At 55.5% G+C, this 20,530-nt stretch overlaps 1 protein-coding gene across 3 annotated transcripts; it reads right to left on the bottom strand.

Annotated features, from left to right (window-relative positions):
- Positions 1–1,523: 1,523 nt before the first annotated feature.
- Positions 1,524–19,901, bottom strand: NUAK2 (NUAK family kinase 2). Of its 3 annotated transcripts, none has more exons than XM_028120282.2 (8): positions 19,527–19,901; positions 10,335–10,455; positions 7,530–7,681; positions 7,101–7,166; positions 5,094–5,213; positions 4,385–4,517; positions 3,135–3,734; positions 1,524–2,078 (listed from the first exon to the last, which is right to left on the bottom strand). In XM_028120282.2, exons 1-8 carry the CDS (start codon positions 19,770–19,772, stop codon positions 1,924–1,926), a joined length of 1,593 nt encoding a protein of 530 aa, XP_027976083.2. In that variant the 5' UTR covers positions 19,773–19,901; the 3' UTR covers positions 1,524–1,923. The 3 variants fall into 3 exon arrangements, with proteins under 3 accessions (XP_027976083.2, XP_087872887.1, XP_027976082.2); XM_088016761.1 differs by having other exon boundaries at positions 1,915–2,078; positions 2,692–3,734; XM_028120281.2 differs by having other exon boundaries at positions 1,986–3,734.
- Between the last annotated feature and the right edge of the window lie 629 nt (positions 19,902–20,530).

Genomic DNA, 20,530 nt, shown 5'->3' with positions numbered 1-20,530 from the left:
CAGGTCCTGATATCAGGGTCCTGGGATCTCAGGTCCTCCCTGCTCCTTGGGAAGTCCGCTTCTCCCTCTGCCCCTCCCCCTGGCTTGTGCTCTCTCTCCGTCTCTCCCTCTCAAATAAATAAATAAAATCTTAAAAATATAAAATAAAATTAAAAGTACCTAATAAATGGTCGCCCCATCATTATCTCTTAAGATGCAATGCTTTTCGGTTATCCAAACTCCCTTTCAACATTACCTGAATTGACCACAATCTCTCTTTTGAATTTTATGTATTTTTATGCATGCCACCTTGCCGGCCAGTCTGCAACCTCCTTGAGGACAAGATCTTTTTTTAAAAAAAACAAAAAACAGAAAACGCTGGGCTCTAACTCATGACGGTGAGATCAAGACCTGAGCTGAGATCGAGTCCCACGCTCAACTGACTGAGCCACCCAGGCGCCCCTTGAGCCTAAGATCTTAAGTGTGGCACTGGGGACACAGCAATTCGCTTAGTCTTCCACTGAGCTTAGCACACAAATAGGGCTTGGCTCCAGAATTGAATGAATAAGGGAGCACAGCCAGCTCCACAGCGGAACTCTGCTTCTTGAGGGTAAAGACCCCCCCCTCTTTCTCCAGGCCTCCAAGATACCCGACTGCAATACCCCAGGTGGAGCCCATGCAACTTCTTCTTTGTTCTTGCCTCTCGACCCCGTTAGTGGCCCCCTCACTTCTTCCCCCCACGCCGCGACTGTGCCTGCCCCCCAGATGCAGGGAGGAGGAGCGAAGGTCCAGATGCTCTGCCCTGGCAGGTACCGCTGGCTGGCAGGGGGACAGGTGTGCTGCGGAGCTGGCCCGGCCTGGGGATGTCCCGGAGCCGGTGGATGGCAGCCGCGGGGAGGGCGTGAGGGAGGGAGCTCGCTCGAAGCCGGAGCCAGCCGGCTGCCGGCCTGCACTTTGTCCTTACCCTCCCTTTCATCCCGGCCCTCGGAGTCTGGGAGTTTCTCAATGGAGCTGGCGTTTGGGGAATGCTCCGCAGGGGGCTGAGAGGGCTGGCCGACAAGGGGGGGGGGCATTCCAAGCATTCTTTACTTCCTGGAGGAGGCGGGCGGCGAGGGGCCAGAGGGGTAGCAGCTGCCCAGCACTGGAGGAAAGGGGATTTCTTTGGAGGGAGAGAATAAAGGCGGGGGGGGGGGGGGGGGGGTGGTGTCTTCAAGCTGCCGGGCACGGAGAAGGCTGGGGGAGGGGTGGGAGATGCGGGAGGGTGGGGGCGGGGCTGTATAATCCACCAAACCCAACTCCTCCTTTAGTGCCAAACTGGGCACGTCCGTCCAGGGCTCCCCCGCCTGCTTAACGGGCCAGAGCCGCGGAGGGCTGTCTCACGGGAGCCTTTGGGAGCTAAGAGCTGAGCTTTTTGGTGGTTGTGGTTTTTTTTTTTTTTTTATGAAGTGCTCCAGATCCCACCTGTGACAGCCCAGAGGGAGTGTAGGTTAAGAGGAGGCTCAAACCCCTGCGCCCCACGTGCCCCAACAGAACAACAGAGGCTATTTTCCAATCACGGTTCTGGTTTTTAATGGAGTGGTCCCTTTCGGCCACAGAGGAAGGAAGAGGGACCATCGGGTAGACACAGTCAGGAGTCATGGAGCCAGGGAGCCAGAGGCCCTCCTGACAGTGCAGCAGGACATGCGGATTGATTACCCGCCCCCCACCTCCATGATCAGTAGGGAATCATTACAGAAAGATCTCCCTGTTCACAAAACTTAAGACGTCACAGTGGATTTTCCCAGAACACAGTATTCACATTATTGAAAACAGCTTTTTTAAAAGACAGAGAGCTGAACACATAAAAATAAATAAGGGCATTCCAGGGTCCCAAAAGCCCAGAGTAATAAACACATCCATTCTCAGTAGCAGGAGCAGCTTGGAGGCCAGAGATGTTTAGAGTCTTCAAGGTCCAAGGTGGGGTCCAGGGGAATCTGGGCCCCATGAGATGAAATCTAATAGCAGCAGCCTGAGCCCTTTCAAGTCTTCTAGATTCCTAGCAGCAACTCCGACTCCCGGAGGCTTGGGCCAGGTTTGGAGGGTGGGAAAGGGGAGAGAACCTTTGAGGAGATAGAGGTTGTGTTCTCTTACCACGGAGATAAATCAGGATGGGTACCCCCTAGGAGACCATTCCCAGGACACCCCGGGCACATGAGGGGGTGCCACATTCCAGTTTTAGTGGCAGGTGGGGATGGGACCTGTATGGGGAGAGTTTCCATCCCCACCTTGGCAGGAAGTCACCATGCACAAAACTTACTCAGTGCAAGAAAAGAGACAGGCTCTGAGAGTGCTCTTTCCTGACGCCTGTGGCCCTACAGTGTGAACAGGAAGGGGGCCACCTGGACTGGCCCCACGCCTTCCTCTCCTCGCTCTCTGCTAGCTTCCCCTCTACTGTCTTCTCTGTTCCCCAGGGCTGAAGACCTGAACCCTCCCTCGACGTGCTTTACTTGCCCACTTCCCATCTAGCCCTCCCTAGGGCTCAACTGCAAACCACCTCAGCCTTCCTGGCCAGGAGGCTAGTGTTGGGAGTGGGGGGACGTGGCAGTGTCCCCTCGGGGTGCAGCCAGCTGCATTTTAGAACCTGCCCAGGGCCGGGCAGTGCCCACCCCCCCCCCCCCACCCTCAGCTGAGCTTGGAGCAGAACCCCAGTGCCTGTCGGTAGGCCTCTGTCACCTCCTGGCAGTCCGTCAGGGAAAAGCAGCTATCCCCCAGGGGGTCCTGCCACCAGCGCCTCAGGCCCCTGCTTCCAGGGCCCTCTGTGGAGGGCTCCTCAAGCCCCATGAGGTTGTCCACAGACACACAGCCCCGCAGCAGGGGCTCGGGGAGCCGTTCAGGCAAGTCCAGCTGGTCGAATGACTCAGAGGACAAGATGCTGTCCTCACTCATAGCCCCTGAGGGGCGGCTGGCCCGGGCCAGAGGGTGAGGGGAGGCCAGTCCGTCCAAGGAGCCGAAGGCGGTGGGGGTTGGAAGCTCCAGGGCCGTGCAGGAGAACTTGCCATTGTGTTTGAGGATGCCTTTGCGATGGAGGGGCAGCCCTGAGGTTTGGGGGGGCTTCTGCTCCTCAGAGCCCCCACCCACAAACACGTCCCCTGCACCCAGGAGCTCCCCAGACTCACTGGGCTCAGGAGAGGAGTAGTAGCCAGATTCCCGCTGCCGTGACTTCTTGAGGATGCCCTTCCTGGGGAGCAGGGGGCCAGCCTGTCCTGCGTCTGCGGGGCCTGGGCTGGGCTCAGGGTCTTCCCTCGCCGCTTCCAAAGAGGGCAGTGCCTTCTTCTTGAGAATGCCCTTGGGCAGCTTGAGGTTGCCCCTGGCAGGGCGAACGGAGGGGTCGTCCGCCAGGTCCCCCTGGAGAGACTGGGCCATGTCGTTCTCCTTGCGGGACTTCTTCAGTGAATGCTGGCGCTCCAGGCCTGGGGCAATGCTGCCGCCGCCGCCACCGCCGCCGCCGCCGCCGCCGCCACCGGGCACATGCTGCTTGAAGAAGCTGCAGACCTTGGCCCCGTTCTCCAGGAGGGGGCGGGAGGACCGCCGGAGCCAGTCAGCCATGGAGGCCCGGCCAGAGTCGCTGCCAGGGCGCCCTCCGTCGTGCAGAGCTTCCTGCTCCCCCACACGGGTGGCGTAGCCCCAGTTGACCCACCAGTGACTGGCCACATCCTCCAGGGTGGCTCGGCGGGTGGGGTTCACCATTAATAGCCACCGGATCAGACCACAGGCATCTGGAAGACAGAAGACGGGGCTTCAGACTGGCAGCCATGGGAATGGGCACCCTGCAGCCCCCTCTCACTGGTTCACCCTGATCTGCGCTAAGACCGCGCACCCCTGTGTCAGATGCGTCTAGTCCCACCTGGGCGCGCAGATGCCACAGCCCGGCCAGCTCCCCATAGTCTCCAGCTTTCTGGGATTGACTGCCCATTTCTCCTTCCTTCCCTCGGCCCCTCAGGACCAGGGCCTCTTCTTTAGCCTTGCTCTACGTTGGTGTTTCCTCCCGGAAATGCAACCCTGAGGGGAGAGGCTGTGCTCAAGAGTAAACCAAGGTTCTCACACCCTTCTTCCTGCCCTCTCCACCGGACGTGAAAGGACAAAGAGACTTCTAAGGACGAGCCCTAGAGCAGTCGGGAATGAGGTGACTGCAGCAAAGAGGATCCAAGTTAAACCATCAGAAGCACTTTCCAAGTATGAAGCAGCATGCCCATACCGGAGAGAAGGGATGCACTTCCCCTCTGGGAGTTACAGACCCTGGAGGCAGAGAGAAGACAGCAGGTGGGGGGTGGGCCTCTTCACTTCCCTGCTCCTGCCTGGTGCCCACCTCAGGAACAAGGGAAGGACACACGGGCCCTGGAGGACAACACCTGCACCTCTCACTCACCGGAGGGTTTAGGCGGCTCCCGGTAGGACCCGTTGCTGATCTGTCTCACCAGCGTCTTATGGTCCTGCCCGTCAAAGGGCATGGTGCCGTGCACCAGGATGTATAGAAGGACACCCAAGGACCAGCTGTCCACCTAGGGAGCGAGAGACAAAGAGAGAGAGGGTCAGCGAGGATGCCTGAATGCTACCAGCTAGAGGGCATCCAGCAACACCAGAGAAGAAAGGGGTACACGCCGGAGAACTCAGGGGGCCGGGGCATCTGAGGACCACCTCCCTCTGGGACCCAGGAGCAAAGAGGGTGACGCTGTAGAGGGACTGAGGTTCAGGGGGACAGGTGTTGTCCGTCCCCTGCAGGTAGGAGGGGTGGCTGCCAGCGACAGCAGTGCTCAGGTCATCCCTTCTGGGCAGGATGGGGTGGTGATGAGAGAGCCCAGCTCTCAGGGAGCCTAGCCAGGTGCCAGGAAAGAGAACAGCAACTAGGAAGGTGAGGGGGCACAAAACCAGACTGGGGAGTCAGCAGACTTAAGTTCTCGGCCCAGTTTTGCTGCTCCTGCTAGGACCTGACAAGTCCCGACTTTTGTGTGGAGGGTGGGGGTGGAGTTCTGTGCTCTGAAGAGGGGAAGAACTGGGAAGCCAGCCCATCTCTCTCAGAAAATCTAGAGGCACCGTCAGTGGTGGAGGCAGGCTGCGGGTGGAGAGCAGACACTCACCTCCGGGCCCGTGTAGGGCTTCCCGTTGACGATCTCGGGCGAGGCGTACAGGGGGCTCCCACAGAACGTCTGCAGGAACTTGCCGTGGTGGTAGAGGTTGGAGAGCCCGAAGTCCGCGATCTGCAGGAGTGGGTCAAACACAGGCGGGGGTCATGCCAAGGCCTGGCTTGTTCCGTAGCTCTCGGCCCGCCCCTCTGCAGATCCCAGGGAAATCTAGGCCCTCGCAGAAGGAAAGGGGGCCGGGACCCCTGCCCCCCATGGCACAGACAACACAGCTCAGGCCCTGCAAGAGAGCACCTTGCGGAGCTTGTGTCAGTGAGGAATGCCTAGGTGTGTGGAGGCTCCGGGGTCCTCCCCGTTCCCCCGGCCCCTTGGCTGAGATGCTGGACCCCCACTCCAGGGATGCACTCTCCTGCCTATAAACATCCTCCTCACCCGGCAAGCCCACCTTCCCTGAGACCTCCTTTTCCCACAAAGCCCCACCGCTTCCAATGGCTGGCGGTAGTCCCTGCTCCTCAGTCTCCCTCCTCCTATTACCCTGTCAGCATGTTCCCCATGCTCACCTCCTTCTGCCCCTACCCCTCCTGCAGCTCTTAGCACAGGTGTGACCCAAGGATGGGACTCAACCGACACTTAGTGACTGAAGGAAGTGTAGGGAGAGAATCGACTGCTCATGCCAACACCATGGCTCTCCGAAGCCAGCCAGCCCCATTAGTGATTACCGTGCAAGGGTTGGCCGGCCCTTCCTAGCAAAGGGCTCATCTCTGCCCATAGCTGGGCAGGAATGTAGTGGCAGGAACGTGGGGTCACGCCAATATAGCTAAGAAGCAAGGGTGAAGTCAGAACAAAGATCAGGGCTGTGGTTAGAGCCCAAAAGGAAGAATCTTCTTGCAGGACTCCCTGAGCCATCTGATACCAAGGGCTTGAGAGGCCCCAGGCCTATCTTCTCATTCCCCAGAGAGACTTTTTCCCCCAGCTAACCTCAGATAGAAGCAGAGGTCAATGCCCTGCTGCTTCCTGCCTCTTCACCCCCAGCAGAGCGTCATGGGTGCCCAGGGTGGGGAGGGGCTGTTTATGAAACTCTGGCTCCTTCGTTTATGGTTTTATTGGCCTCTTATCAAGCAGTTACCATTTGAAGCCCATAAAGAGGCAGATGATTGGTTCAGATGGAAAGTTCGTGCCTGTCTGGTTATGTGAGTTTCCTGGCTCTGCCTCCCCTCCCCCTGCTTAGCATCAAAGAAAGCCCCACCTGCTCTGGGAATTGGCTGGGTAAGGGGGAATAAACTCAGTGCCAGGGTACTTCAGGGCATGGGTTCAAGGGCCACTGAAGGGAAGGGACTGTGTGTTGGGTTCAGGAAGATTCTGAGGAGTTGTCCTAGTGCAGGGTCGGAGCCCTCCCAGGCACCTGCAGGGGCCAGCTCTTGTCATTTCCCCCTTCTATCCCTGAGATCTGAGTTTATGCCATCAGCACCTCTCGGACCTCAGCTTAACTATTTAGGCGTGGGAATTCAGCAGCTGCAGGAGGCAGAAAGCTGGTGCTGGGGTGCTTGGTCTATGGAGGAAAGTGCCAAAAGGGCTACCGAATGGCAGCAGGTTAATATGTGTGTGTAGGCGTGCAGGCAGGTGGGGAGAACCGAGGCCATGGCCCTCTCTCCCTGCCAGGCCCAAGACCGCATTCAAAAGCTGACCCTAGATCTAGGCTCCTATCAGTCGGTTACATCAAGAGCATTGGCTGGGGAATCAGCAGACCTTGGTTCTAGCCCAGACGCAACCACTCCCTTGCCACGGGACCTTGGGTAAGTCACCCCTTATCTTGAAGCCTCAGGTCTTCATCCATAAAACGAGGTACTGGAAAGGGTAATGGCTGAGTTCCCTACTGGTACCAACATCTAAATCTGAGCTTCTAGAATCCCCTAAGTGCTTAGAGATAGACGCTTGACAAGGAAACAGGGCAGAAAGGCTGGGGTGGGGTAGGGGGAGCTGTGGGAAACAAAGAAGTGCGCTCACCTTAATATTTCCATTGGCGTCTAAGAGGATGTTCTCCAACTTGAGATCCCGGTGGACAACCCCATTCTGAAAGAGGGAGGGAGGAAAGAGGGTCAGGGGGAGGTCCCCAAGAGGGACAGGAGGACATGAAGGCCTAGTCTGGAAAGTGAGGTCAACACAAAGGGGGCCAAGCTGGGGGAGCGTGGGTAGGCTGGGAGGACCCATCTCACTGGAACAGAGTTGGACGGATCACAGAGCCTTCCACCCCTTGGGGCCACTGAGAGAGAAGCCAACATCCCCAGGCCCCAGAGTCCAGACAGAAGTTTGCCTCTGCCTCGGTCTCCCTGTGGGATCCTGGACGGGTTGTGGCTCTGTCTGGTGCAAGCCAGTCCCAGAGCCCCAGGGACCGCCCCTTGGGACGGGGCACGCGGCGGGGGGGGCGGGGCTCACCTGGTGGCAGTAGTGCACGGCCGAGACGATCTGTCGGAAGAAATGGCGGGCCTCGTGCTCGCTGAGCCGCTGCCGCTCGCTGACGTAGTCGTACAGGTCGCCCCGGCTGGCGTACTCCATGACGATCACAATCTTGCTGCCATTCTCAAACACTGCGGCAGAGCAAGGTGGGACTGTCAGGCCTTTCCAGAGTGTGCTGCCCCCCCACCCCCCGCTGGCCCCAAACCAGACAGGACCTTCCTGCAGTGATATCTGCTCACGGGATGGGACAGGGGCGAGTAAGGGCAGGAACAGGGCTGCTGAAGGAGCCACGAGGTGAGGCCAAGGGAACTGGCTTATGCTCCCTCTCTTTGCAAGTTCAGGCTTTTGAGGATTCTTTCCATTTATCTATCTATCTACCTACCTACCTACCTACCTATCTACCTAAGAGAGAGAAAGAGCAAGGGGAGGAGCAGAGGGAGACGGACAAGCAGACTCCGTGCTGAGCACAGAGCCTGACACAGGACTCGACCCCATGCCCCTGAGATCATGACCTGAACCAAAATCAAGAGTCTGACGTTTAACCTACTGAGCCACCCAGGCACCCCAGGCTTTTGGGGATTCTTAAAACCAGCCTGCAAATTCCCAGGAAGGCAAGGACATCAAGGGATGAGACTAAGTCATGTCCCCTGGCTCAGAATCTGGTACTTTGTACCTTGGGATGGTGGGCAAATCTCGTCCAGATACATCAGTAAGAATTCAGGTTTGGGGTTTGAATCCTGGCCCCATCACTGACTAGCCGGGTGACCTTGGCAAGTTACTCAACCAGTGTGCCTCAATTTCCTCATCTGAAGAGCGGGATATAATGGTAACCTCACAGGCCTGGGGAAGACATAGAGAGAAGTCAGGGATAGCTCCGGGGCTGGCTGAGCAAGCTAGCATGGGGTCTGACATATGAGCAAGCACACGATAAATGGTGCCTACTGTTATATTTATGATCAGCATCCTGGTGCATAAACTTGAAAAAGAATGCCCATAATAATGTTTGCCTCAAGGATCTGAAGAGGGATAAAGGTACTTGAATGTGGTGTGTAAACTATACAGTACCATGGAAGACTGAGCTGGAGATCTAGTACCCTCAGCATCTTTGACTTCCTGGCAATAAGCCCATCCCGGCTCATGTGCCACTCAGGTTTTGTCCTGGCTCGAGCTGCCCAGAAGTGTAGGGAAGGACTGGTTCATCAAACTGGCTAGGTGTGGTCAGAGCATGTATGTCTGTGACATTACATCTCTGTGTCAAACGAGTCCTAGGAGTCTGGCTTGCTGAGCCAGCCCCAGAACTACTGCTGTCTAGCCTGGGAGAAGGAGCAGAGAGAGGACGCTTCTGCCTGAGGAATCCTGGGTGCCAGGCGATTGGATACATGGCTGGGAGAACTGTGCTCTTTTCCTCTCCCACACGGGCAAGTGCTCCTGATGCATGGTGGCCCCGTCTCCTGGGGGGTACCCAGGTGAGACCCTACTCCCGTGGTCCTCCAGATGTCTGTAGGGGTGCGTGCCACCTTTGTGCCATGAAACTGGAGGTCAAGAGCTAGCCCCGGTAAATTCTGGAGAGCTGCTATGTTCCTAAAACTGGAGCCTCCCCCGAACCCGTACCTCCTGAAGACGAGGGCAGGCTGGGGATGGATGGGGAGGGGGTGAGCCTGTCACACAGTAACTGTGACACCCCTACCTACAATTGTGGACTCTGAGGGGCAGGAGGATCCACATCCTAAGCTTCAAGACTCAGTTCCCAGAGGTAGCTGGAGGTATGGGTGTAGGGGAGAATTCACGCTTTCTCTCTCTCTCTGCCCAATCACCAAGCTCAAGCTGGCTTAACCAATGCTCTGTCATCTACCCACTCTTCCCTTGGGGAAATACAGAGAGCTACAATTAGCCTCCTCACCCACTTGCCTGGGCTCCGTGTGGCTAAGTGGACGTGCCCTTAGTCTTCCTATGGACAGAACCCAGGAAAGCCTTCTCCCTGACTTCCCACCAGGAATATTCAGACAGAGGGCAAAGCTACAGGCCGTCTTCCCTCCCTCCTGCTGCTACTGCTACCCCTGGTTTTCCAGCTCACTGATATTATGGAAAGGCTGGAATCAGGCGTGTGTGGGAGCATGCTCCCCCTTTCCCTCGTCACCCTCTCTTGCTCACTTGGTTGTCTGGGTCACAGGGAAGAGAGCAGATGGGGTGGAAAGCCAACACTGATGTCAGAGCAAGAGGAGGCTAAGAAAGATGAGGAAAGGTGGGAGCCAGCCCCATGGCAGGAATGATTCAGAGTCCAGGTCAGACTGTAGGAGGCCTGGCTCTTGGGACGGGTGAAGAATAACCTCCACGCACCTGAGACAGGTACAGGTCTATGTGTGTTCCAGCCTCCCCCAGAATGCTAAGGATCTCACTGGGTTGGGGAGGTAGTGTTCCATTATGGAAAACCTAACAATGACAACAAGAAAGCCTACAGTCTGTTGAGTTCCTCCCATGAGTGAATACTCAGTGACATTTAATTTGATCTTTGCAGCTACCCTGTGATGTAGGTGGGATTGTCCCGTTTTGCAAACGAGGAACTGAGGCCCTACCCAGAGCCTAGTTAAATTAGTTGCCCAAAGTCCTACAGCTGGGTTTCAAATCTACCTTTTGTCCAACTCTAAAGCCTGTGTCTTTTTCACTTCTTTGTATTCTGTTCTGACTGTGCGTGCGCGCGCGCGCGCGCGCACACACACACACACACACACACACACACACACACACACACACACACACACAGCTTCGAATGCCCTGCCTCTGTACCTTCATGGATGGCAATGATGTGAGGGTGGTTGAGTGACGACATGATCTCAATCTCTCGCCGAATGTGCATCAGGTCTTGCTCATCTTTGATTTTGTCTTTCCGGATGGACTTGATGGCCACCTGGGAACAGAGAATGCAGGAGACTGAGGAGAAAAGTCTGGCAGGTAAAGGCATCCCTAAGGATACTCTGGGAGCTCTGACCCTGGCCGCCTGCAGCTGTTACAAAGTCCTCAGTGTCGTGCACCCTGAGAAACCATTCCATCCTGCCCCAGGGTAGGTGACAGAGAGGCTGGAGAGCACCTTCTCTGGAGCACCTGGGTTAGGCGCAGACCACACAGCAGGAAGGAGTATGGGCCGGTGACCTTATTCAGAGTCCACAGATGAACAAGGAAGGTACAACCTGCATTCGTAAGGCCGATGCTTTATGACTTACAAAGCAAACTTACCATAGGACACCACGAGGACAAAGGTTGGCCTGGTTTTGCTCAGCACTGGATCCCTGATGCCACACACAGTGCTGGGCACACAGGAGGTGCTGAACGAGCATCTGTTGCATTGTTACTAACACATCGGCCCCTCCAAGCCGTCCTGAGAGGTAGGCCCAGAAAGTTCCATCGCCCTCACCGGTAGGGGAGAAAACTGGGACCCAGGGAGGTTAAAGGACCTGCTCAAGGTCGTGCAGTGACTTACCGGCACAAACAGGAATGAACTTTGAAAACATTATGCTAAGTGAAAGAAGCCAGACACGCAAGTACAGATGGATGATTCTTTTTTCCTAAAGATTTTATTTATTTATTAGAGAGAGAGAGGGAGAGAGAGAAGGCGGGGGAGCACAACGAGGGGGAGGGGCAGAGGGAGAAGCAGACTCCCCGCTGAGCGGGGAGCCCCTGGGATCATGACCTGAGCCACCCAGGTGGCCCTGTTCTCTGTATAGGAGGTAACCAGAATAAGCAAAAGCATGGGGCGGAAAGTAGAACAGCGATTCCCAGGGAGGTGGTGGCGGTGGGAGTGGGGTGGGGGGCGCTATTGTTTCATGGGTACAGAGCTTCTATGGGGGGTGATGAAAAGATCTTGGAAATGGGTAGTGTGGATGTTTGCATGACATTGTGAATGTACCTAATAGGTCACTGAATTGTACCTTTAAAATGCTTAAAATGCTAAATTATATGTTATATATATTTTTAACCACAAAAAAAATTATGAACAAAAACCCCACACCAGTCCCCTCAGTCTAGGTAAGGAATGTCCCTCTCTTAGCAACAACCAACCAGACAGTGAGAGTCCCCTGGGCTTTGCTGTCTCCTCGGCAAAGGTGCAAATACCATATAAGGATCTAGCCCGGGGGCTGGCAAGTGCGGTGGGTTCAGGAAGGGCGGGGTGAGGCAACAGGAAATGAAAGAAGTGCCAAGATGCCAGGCCAGCAAGCAGAACTCTTAGAGCCCGAGGAGCCCCTCTTTCTCTGCCCTGTCCCACTGAGCAGCCACCGGGGCAGAAAGAGGGTGACAAGAAGCCTTCCCCGCCTGCGGAAAATGCCGCCTGGGGGACAGTCAGGGGACCTGGGGTCACTGTCCCGAGGAGCAAGTCCCACCCCCTCTCAGAGCCTCGGTTGCCTTTTCTGTGCAACAACAGGCCGAGGGAGGCTGAGGTGCTGGGTGGGGTGGGGGTGGGGGTGGGGGTGGGGGTGGGGTGGGGGTGGGGGTGGGGGTGGGGGCGGGGGCGGGGGCGGGGGGGGGGTGCCACAGGGCCGGTCAGTTCCTGATGAGTCCCGTCCAAGGACACGAATGGTAAATTCAAGACTTCCTCTTTAGGGGAGGCGGATGCGTTGTGACAAAATCTGAAGGCCCAGACTGAGGGAAACTGCTTCTCATTCCAAGTCCCAGGAGGGTTTGCCTCCCCTCAAGGTTCAGAAGGAGACGGGGGAGAAAGGAAACCACAGCTCCAGGGGAGGGGCCTCTAATCCCCCCTTTCACAAGGCTCTGGAGGCAGACAATGGCTTCCGGCTCGCGGGGACAGCGCCGAGCAGGCCTGCGCTCCCCATCGGACAAGAATGCGGAACAGCCTTAATCCCGTAAGGGGAGCTGCGCACAATGGCCGGCCCGGTCGCCCCGGCAACCGGCCAGGGATGGCGTGCCCTCCGCCCCGCTCCTCCCCTGGAGCTGCATCCTTGAAAGAGGGGAGGCCCAGCTCTTGTGCCCTCCCGGAGCAGGGCAGGGAGGACAATGGCAGCAGGAGGGACCTGTCACCATGGAGCCTGCTCCCCAAGATGTGGGAGAGGCCCACGGTGCAGCTGCAGGGGACGGCGCGGGACGGGGCCGCCTCTCAGGGGCTTTCTTTGGGGACCGCCCCCGCCCCCTGCCCTTGTGCTCCAAACCACCCTGATGAGCTAAGCAGAAAAATCCCTGGCTTAGAATTGGACAGGGGGATGGGGATGGGGAGGAAGGGCCTTGAATCCTCCTCCAACGAGGAGGATTCAGCTTGCAGCATCAATCCTGCACACCCCTCTCTCCACACCCCGTTCTCTCCCTGAAGGGGAGATTTTATGGACTCGTTCTTTTCTAAAATTCTTTGTTTTAAAAATCAGACAATAGATAAAGTCCTATGAGCTCTTCAGATAAAGGGCCGTAAACATTGCGTTAATAGGTAGTAAAAAAAAAATAAAGACCATATATAAATCACATATCTAGATAATAAAACAGAAATAGTTGAGAGCTTAAGATGCACGTGTATGCAAAAACTAGGCATATTACAACTGTGTACACACAAGCCTATACAGCAAGGAGATGAATCATCACAGGCTTAGGGGGAGAGGTCTCACAAAGACGAGGCCTAAAAGAAATGAGGTTCCAAAAAAGAGGGTCTGAGCAGGGCTAGGAGTCCCTGGGTCGGTAGAGAGTATAAATGTTGAACCCCGAGATCCATTTCTTTCAACTATGAAGCCTATGATTCCACGTGAGGATTGTTAATCCTCAGTGAACGGCTCCATCTTCCTGCTAGCTCACGTTCCAGCATCAGGGGGCTAGGTCAAGGAGCCTGCTCCACCCGGACAACCTCCCCACCTCAAGTTACCCACATTAGGTCCGAGGAGACCACAGGGGCTGGCACTTCCTATCAAGGAAACAAGTTATGTCATCAGGCCTCCAGTAGTCTCCAAGCAGGTGACATACAGGAAGAATGATGTGTCACAGCCCTGGGGGCGCTGGGCCACTGTTCCCAACCTATTCCTGCCCCACAGGACGGGCCCCTTACCATCTGCTGGCTAGTCTGTCATAGTAGAGGAGATACAGAAACAGCTCAGGCCTAGAAGGTGCTCGGCATACAGAAAGCATTCAACAACTGTTTACTGGTGAACACACATCACAAGTCAGTAGTTATTGGCTAAGTCACTGGCTGGTCCCCTGACTGATGGGATGAACACCCAGATAAGATTTTCTGCCCTTCTTCCCAGGTATGGGTGGAGCCAACTTCAGTTACAGGATGAATTTGAGAGACCTTTGTTCTCATATTCAAGTTAGTTGAGCATCCATTCTCAAAGAATTAAAATATACTAACCAGAGCCAAGGAGGGGAACAATTGCTGAATGGATCTCCTGGAGGTAGGAAGGCCACGCGCCTAGAGACAATCCTGGTTCATCCTGGTATAATTATTAATAGAGCCCTTTTAGGGGCGCCTGGGTGGCTCAGTTCATTTAGCGTCCAACTCTTGATTTTGACTCAGGTCATGATCGCCAAGTTCTGGGATCGAGCCCCGCCTCCGGCTCCGTGTTCACCAGGGAGTCTGCCTGAGATTCTCTCTCCCTCTCCCTCTGCCCCTCCCCCCACTCTTGTGCTCTCTCACTCTCTATCTCTAAAATAAATAAAATCTTAAAAAAAAAAAGCTCACCCTAATTTAAAAAAAATAGAACCCCTTTTACTCTCCAAAGTAAAAGTACCCGAGTTAAGGTGATATGTTATATGGCCACCCTACAGTGGGGCAGGACACCCAGGTGCAACAATTATGTGATAATATAAGTGTGAATGCCAGGTCAGTGGAGTGGGGGTCAAGAGCCCAGGTATCTGATTATTATTTGTCCCTATGGAACCATGCAACTCAAGACAAGCCACTTAAATGATGTGGTTAACTGGTGTGGCTAGTTTTAATGTCCTCATCTGAAAAATGAAAGGGCATTTATTCTTCAAACATCTGCTGAACACCTACTATGTGCCTGGTGCTATGCTAGGTGTTGGAGACTTAGACAAAAAATGGGTGGTCCCTGCACCAAGGCCCTCAGTCCCGTGGGAGAACTGGCAACTAAATCTACTGTGATGAATAGGACAGTTGTGGTCCCTGCCTGCCCAGGGGCTTCAGGAGTGCTGATGAGAGCTTTCTTTGCCTGGGGGAGCAGGGAAAACCACCTCTGGGAGAAAACTTCATCTCAGATATTGAAGGATGAGTGGGGTTTGCCAAGCCAAAGGGGGTAGGCTGGGAAGGGGCATATAGGGCATTATAGGCAGAGAGAAAGGTTTGTGCAAAGGCCAGAAAGAAAGGAACCATTCACGAATGTGTATATCAGGACCTCTAAGCTCCCTTCCAAACTCTAGCATTTTCTGCTGAGCTTCTTCAGAAGTGGGTCACTGGCTACTCTGCCAGGAAGGTGCTGGCCAAGGATTGTTGGAATGGGCTTGCTTGGAGACCCTGTGCTATGTCCGTGTTAACCTGCCGGGGCAAAAGTCCTATGGATGCTGGCCCATTTTGCAAAGACAGCAGGACTAATTCCCCCATCCCCTTTTGCAAATGGCAAATGCTGAAGTCCAAAAAGGTCCACTGACTGCCAAGTTTCCCTGACACACCAAGGCAGAATCAGGATGGAACGGTGTTGTCTGCAGAAGCTGCCATCTCAGAAGACGAAAGTTCCTTGCAGGTGCCTTGCCCTGCCTCGGGCTCCGTGCCTCCCACCCCTGGAGAAAGGAAGGCCTCACCCCCTGCCTTGGGCCAGGCTGTGCAGTACCACCAGGCACCCCGTCCCTCTTAGAGATCCACAACCACACCGGGGAGATGGGTGTTGGGGGCTCAATTGGTTAGACGCTGCCTCCCCTGCGGGAACTCAGATCAGGTCTTAGAAAAAGAAGATCTAGAGGTGCTGGTTTCAGGTCCCAGGAGACAGGGTGCAAGCTGGGCATCTCTGGTCATAGCTATCACCAGGAATTGGAGCCAAGATCCTTGATTCCTCTCTGGCCTTTCATGGAGCACCTGCTGTCTGGGAGGCAGGGCAAGGAGCTGGAGGATGACCCATTTAGATAACGGAGGAGAGGTTAGGCTGGCCTGGGCTAGCCTGGGCAGAGTGGGAATGGGTCTGGGGGTGGCTCACCACCAAGCCTGCCAGAGACCCAGGCAGGGAGCAGGAATGGGCTCCGGGAATGAGGGGAACCTGAGCCACCTCCCCTAAGCCCCATGTTGTGCCCGCCCCCTCCTTGCCACTTCCCTGCCCACTCTGCCAGGTTGCTGGGCAAGGCGCTTCCCTGCCCGGTCCTCTTGTGTGGTTTGGCCACAGCCCAAGGACAAGAGTCGCCTGCAGCCGGAGCCTCCCTCCCTGCTGCTGAGCAGGCAGGTGTAGTCAGGGCTGGGAGGGCAGCGTCATGCAGAAGAGGACTTTGGTGGCTGGCCAGGCGGAGCCCTTCTCTGGAGCAGGGGCTGGAGGAGAGACTAGGACTTTGAACAAAGCAAAGACCAAAGTGGTTTGGCTTAGGGAAGCACAGCACAACCCATCTCTTGCTCAGGGCAGCACAGACCCAGGATGGGTACCCCAGGAGAGAGTCAAAGCCAGCCTTGCTGGGATAAACACTGTGTGTGTCAGCTCCTTTGCTGAGCACTTTACCGATATGATCTTATGTCATCCCCTGAGAACCCCAGGAGGTAGGAAGTATTATAATGCCCACTCTACGGTCCGATTCCTTCACTGACAGAGGAGGAAATGGAGATACACAGAGGTCACAGAGCTCGTAAGCAAGAGAGTCTGAACTGGAACACTTACGGTCTGACTCTGAGCTACACAGCCTCCTTGACGAGGTCAAACCCAGGAATGTCGTGTAGTTCACTCATCCAGGATCCCTCAACATAGTCAGCACATGTGGGGGTGGGAGTTCGTTCCCAGGGACTCTTCCCACCCTCAGCACTGCCTGGAGCTCTGGGAAAGGCGGCTTGTGCTCGCTGTTGGAATGACAAAGCACACAGAGGCAAGCCCGGGCTCAGCTCAAGGCCAACTCCCCGTCCAAGACTCAGTATTGGTCATCCATGGCCTGGGGTGGTCAAGTCAGGAGCCTGTGTTGCAGGCATGCCACTAACCAGCCACGGGACAAGTCCCATCCGCTCTCTGGGCCTCAGTTTCCCCATCTGTCGATGAAGGAATCAGACCATCTGGGTCATTTTCAAACGTTTTGACATCCCATGCAGCAGTCCAACATATATAAGACACAGAAGCATCCCTGTCCCAGATCACTATCCACTTGGTCTCCCCTAATGTTCCTCATGGCACCCCTTGGAGAGAAGACAGCCATGCAGATCATCCCAAAGGCTTTGGTGGATTCTACCATTCCAGGGACCCCAGCAGGTGTTTTTCTTTTGGGAGGAGGGGCAGTCAGGGGAGCTGGGAGAGTCACAGGAGGAAGTGTCATTTGGATACCAGGAATGTACTCAGAGATGAGAAGCTCCAGAGCAAATATTTGTTTTTCCTTTGATGCCCTCCTGGAGTAGCCATTCGTCCTGCCCGCTTGCCCCTCCCTTGGGGCAGTCCCATCTGGCCCCTGATAATCTCATCTAGGCAGGCTGGGAAAGGGGAAAATGCTAGAAGGGGAGAGAGAATATTGGGATGGGAGCCAGGCAGCAGGCTTTCCTCTGAATCTAGCCCCCACCAACAACCTCAGTTCATTTTGAGGGATGTCATGGGCCATTTTCATGTCCCTCTCCCTCACAGGAGATCCTGAGGCACCAGGTCAGCCTCTCTTAAGGGAGGACAGTGAAGAGGCCAGAGTGGGGGTGGGGTGAGGAAGAAGAGTCCTCTCCAGAACGGAGAAGCCATTAGCCCCCAGGCAGCTACTCTCCAAGCAGGACGGAGACCCTGAGGAAGTTCCCTGCAGAAATACAGGGTGGTCTGTGGATCAGGGTGGCCCCATGCTTACTGACCTTAGCTCCCTGCACACAGTGAGAGGCAGGAGGCCGGGGAGTACCTTCTGAATTCTCTCTGTTCTGATGTAATAAGAGCTGGAATCCCTACCTACAGCCACTGAGGTTTGAAAACTGAAAGCTGGTTTATCTCATTCCAGAATCAATGAGATCTCTCTCTCTCTCTCTCTCTCTCTCTCTCTCTCACACACACACACACACACACACACACACAGTGCTCCAGGTCAAGAGTCTGATGGGATCTCAACTTCAATCTCAATTTCCCAGTTCCTGGGCCACCCCAGGCCCCCAACCCAGTCTGTCCGTCAACAAGAGGCACATGCTGTTTTGCAGCTAAGCCCCTGACAAAGCCTGAGCCCAGCAGTCTCAAGCCTGGAGCCTCACTGGGCCCTCACATTTTAGAGAAAGAGAAAGAAAGGAAAGCCAGGAAGTACATGATTGCCCAATAGCTGTAACCTGGCAGCAGGCAACTGGGGACAGTGCCAGGCCTTAGCAGGAAAAACATACTCGGCCCTATTGATGAGGCCATAATCCACTCCCTTTCTCCAGCATCCACTCTCCCTCACCAATGAAATGACTTCTTGAATTTCAAACCAGTTACTGACTGCGAAAGCAAACAATCTGGGAAGGCCACCGGTCCCACAGCCCATGGGGTAAACCAGGGACACACAAATACACACGCATGTCTCATAAACAGCACCCAACGGAATTTTGCAAAACAGTCCCTAGACCACCTGCCCTAAAAAGCTTGTAAAAATGCAGGTTGGGGTGGGGGGCGCCTGGGTGGCTCAGCTGGTTAAGCGTCTGCCTTTGGCTCAGGTCATGATCCCAGGGTCCTGGGATGGAGCCCCGCATGGCATCGGGCTCCCTGCTCAGTGGGGAGCCTGCTTCTCCCTCTCCCTCTGCTGCTCCCCCTGCTTGTGCTCTCTCACTCTTTCTCTTTCAAATAAATAAAATCTTAAAAAAAAAAAATGCAGGTTATCTGACCCATCCTAGACTTTGGAATAAAATCCTCTGGATGTGGAACCAGAGAAGAAGTATTTCAAAAGAAGCACCCCAGGTGATTCCTATGCACGTTAAACACGTTTGTTAACTCACTTTTGGCAAATTTGCTACCCTTTCAGGATTTGCCTTTCCAGATATAAATATCGGTTCTTACTGCAGTTTCTGTGTATCAGGATCAATTTAAATTCACATTTGTCACTCATTCAATCTTCATAGCAGCTTGGGAGGGAGGCTGTGTTGTTTTTTTTTCAGTTTTGTAGAAGGTGAAACTGAGTATAATGATACAATAAATTGCTCAGTTCTCACAGATTACTACTACTATTACCTATGTCCTCCGACCCCACATTAACTGGACATCTTTCTGAAAAGGCTGAAAACCCAAAGGTATCCTGGGACACAGTAGACTTTGCACCAGAGCCTGGTTTCACATTTCCCAGAATAAAAAATCCATCCCAATGAAACTTGGAGTCAATTTTAGAGCCAGAAAGGACCTAAGTGTCAAGCCCATCTCCACTCCACCCCACCCCAGTGCAGATCTCCATGTAGGCTGGCCTGCCAGATAATAAGAACTGAGTTGAGGAACTGGACCTCACACATTCATCCAAGCACACACTCATTTATCATTTACTAAACTCATACTAAGATCAGGCACCTTCTACTTCCTCTTCCCATTCCACTCTTTTGGATAGTACGCTCCAAGCAAAATTCAACCTAAGTCTCATCTTCTGTAGGGAGTCTTCTCAAGACAGGACACTATGCATCTTTTATGCACCCTGCACCAGCCGTCCGCCTCACTAACTGGGCAGTCATCGTATGCGGGCTAGTGTTGGGCTTCTCAGGTCCCATGCACGCCCCACCCCCGGCCCCCACCGCACACACACGCGCGCGCGCAGACTGAATGCTGGCCCCTCCACCGAGGAGGGCACTAGCCCCCGGCCCGGCCTGCATCCCTCACCGTCCGCGGCCGAGCCCCGCGCCCGCCCCGCGCCCGCCCCGCCCCGAGCAGCGCAGCGAGAGGGAATCGCACTTACCAAGCGCCCCGAGCTCTCCCGCGCCTTCTTCACCTTCCCGTAGGTGCCCTTGCCCAGGGTCTCGAGGAACTCGTAGCGGTGGCGCAGGTTGTGCTTGTGGTGGTGCCGCTTCACCGCCTGCTTCTTCATCTGGGGCTTGGGCGACTTGATGAGCCCGTCTGTCAGGGGCCGGGCAAGCTCGGCGGTCAGGGCGGGGGCGGCCGAGGGAGCCGGGCCGGGGCGCCGGGGGAATGCCAACGGCTCCATGGCGGGCAGGAGGCGAGCGAGGGCGGAGGGGGAGCCGGCTGCGCGGGGAGAGCAGAGCTAGAGCCGGGGGTACACGACCCGCGCCCGGGCGGGGAACCCGCAGCTGCACAACAGCGCGCGGCAAGTCGCACCGTTCCAAGTTGTTATAAACGTTCGGAGCCCGAGGCCCTGGCCACGCCCCCCCCCGCGCCCATTGGTCTGCTCGCCGGCACGGCCGGCAGGGCCGCCCGCATTGGCTCGCCCGGGCCTCCGGCCCCGAACCTCCCCCCCCCCCCCGCCCCGCGCCAGCCGAGTCTGGGAAAGGTGTCAAAGGAGCCCCGCCCACCTGGGCCCCAGAGGGACAGGCTCCGGGGAATAGGAGACATCAGAGGAGGCTGCTTGGCTGGTCGGTACTGCCGGGGTCTGGAACCTTTGAGGGGCCCTGGAACTGCCTTTGCCTCTGAGCGGCACTCTGTCCTGGTTAGAGCCACCTGTCGTCCTCCTATTGTACTGTTTTCTCTGTTATCGAGAGGGCAATCTGACAGTACTAGAGGTCGCCGAAGTGTTTTCTCCATCCTGTCTAATTTGCATCTCCCAAGCCAAAATCTGTGAAGTCACTTGACCATTTCTTTCAGACCATAAGGGGGAAAAGGGAAATGGAGTGGGATGCAGGCAGACCCCAGTGAAGTGGGAGGGCTAGTGGAGAGCTGTTCCAGGGTTCTGAGTTCACCTGTCCTCAGTTAGTTAAACCTTCACTGGATCCCAGAAATGTGGTTCTG

This window comes from Eumetopias jubatus, unplaced genomic scaffold (assembly GCF_037043125.1).
Source record: "Eumetopias jubatus isolate StellerSeaLion01/CBP00866 unplaced genomic scaffold, mEumJub1_p1.0 scaffold_12, whole genome shotgun sequence".
NCBI classification, from domain to species: domain Eukaryota; kingdom Metazoa; phylum Chordata; class Mammalia; order Carnivora; family Otariidae; genus Eumetopias; species Eumetopias jubatus.
Note: the sequence above shows the minus strand (reverse complement) of the source record. Positions and strands in the feature narration are given on the sequence as shown.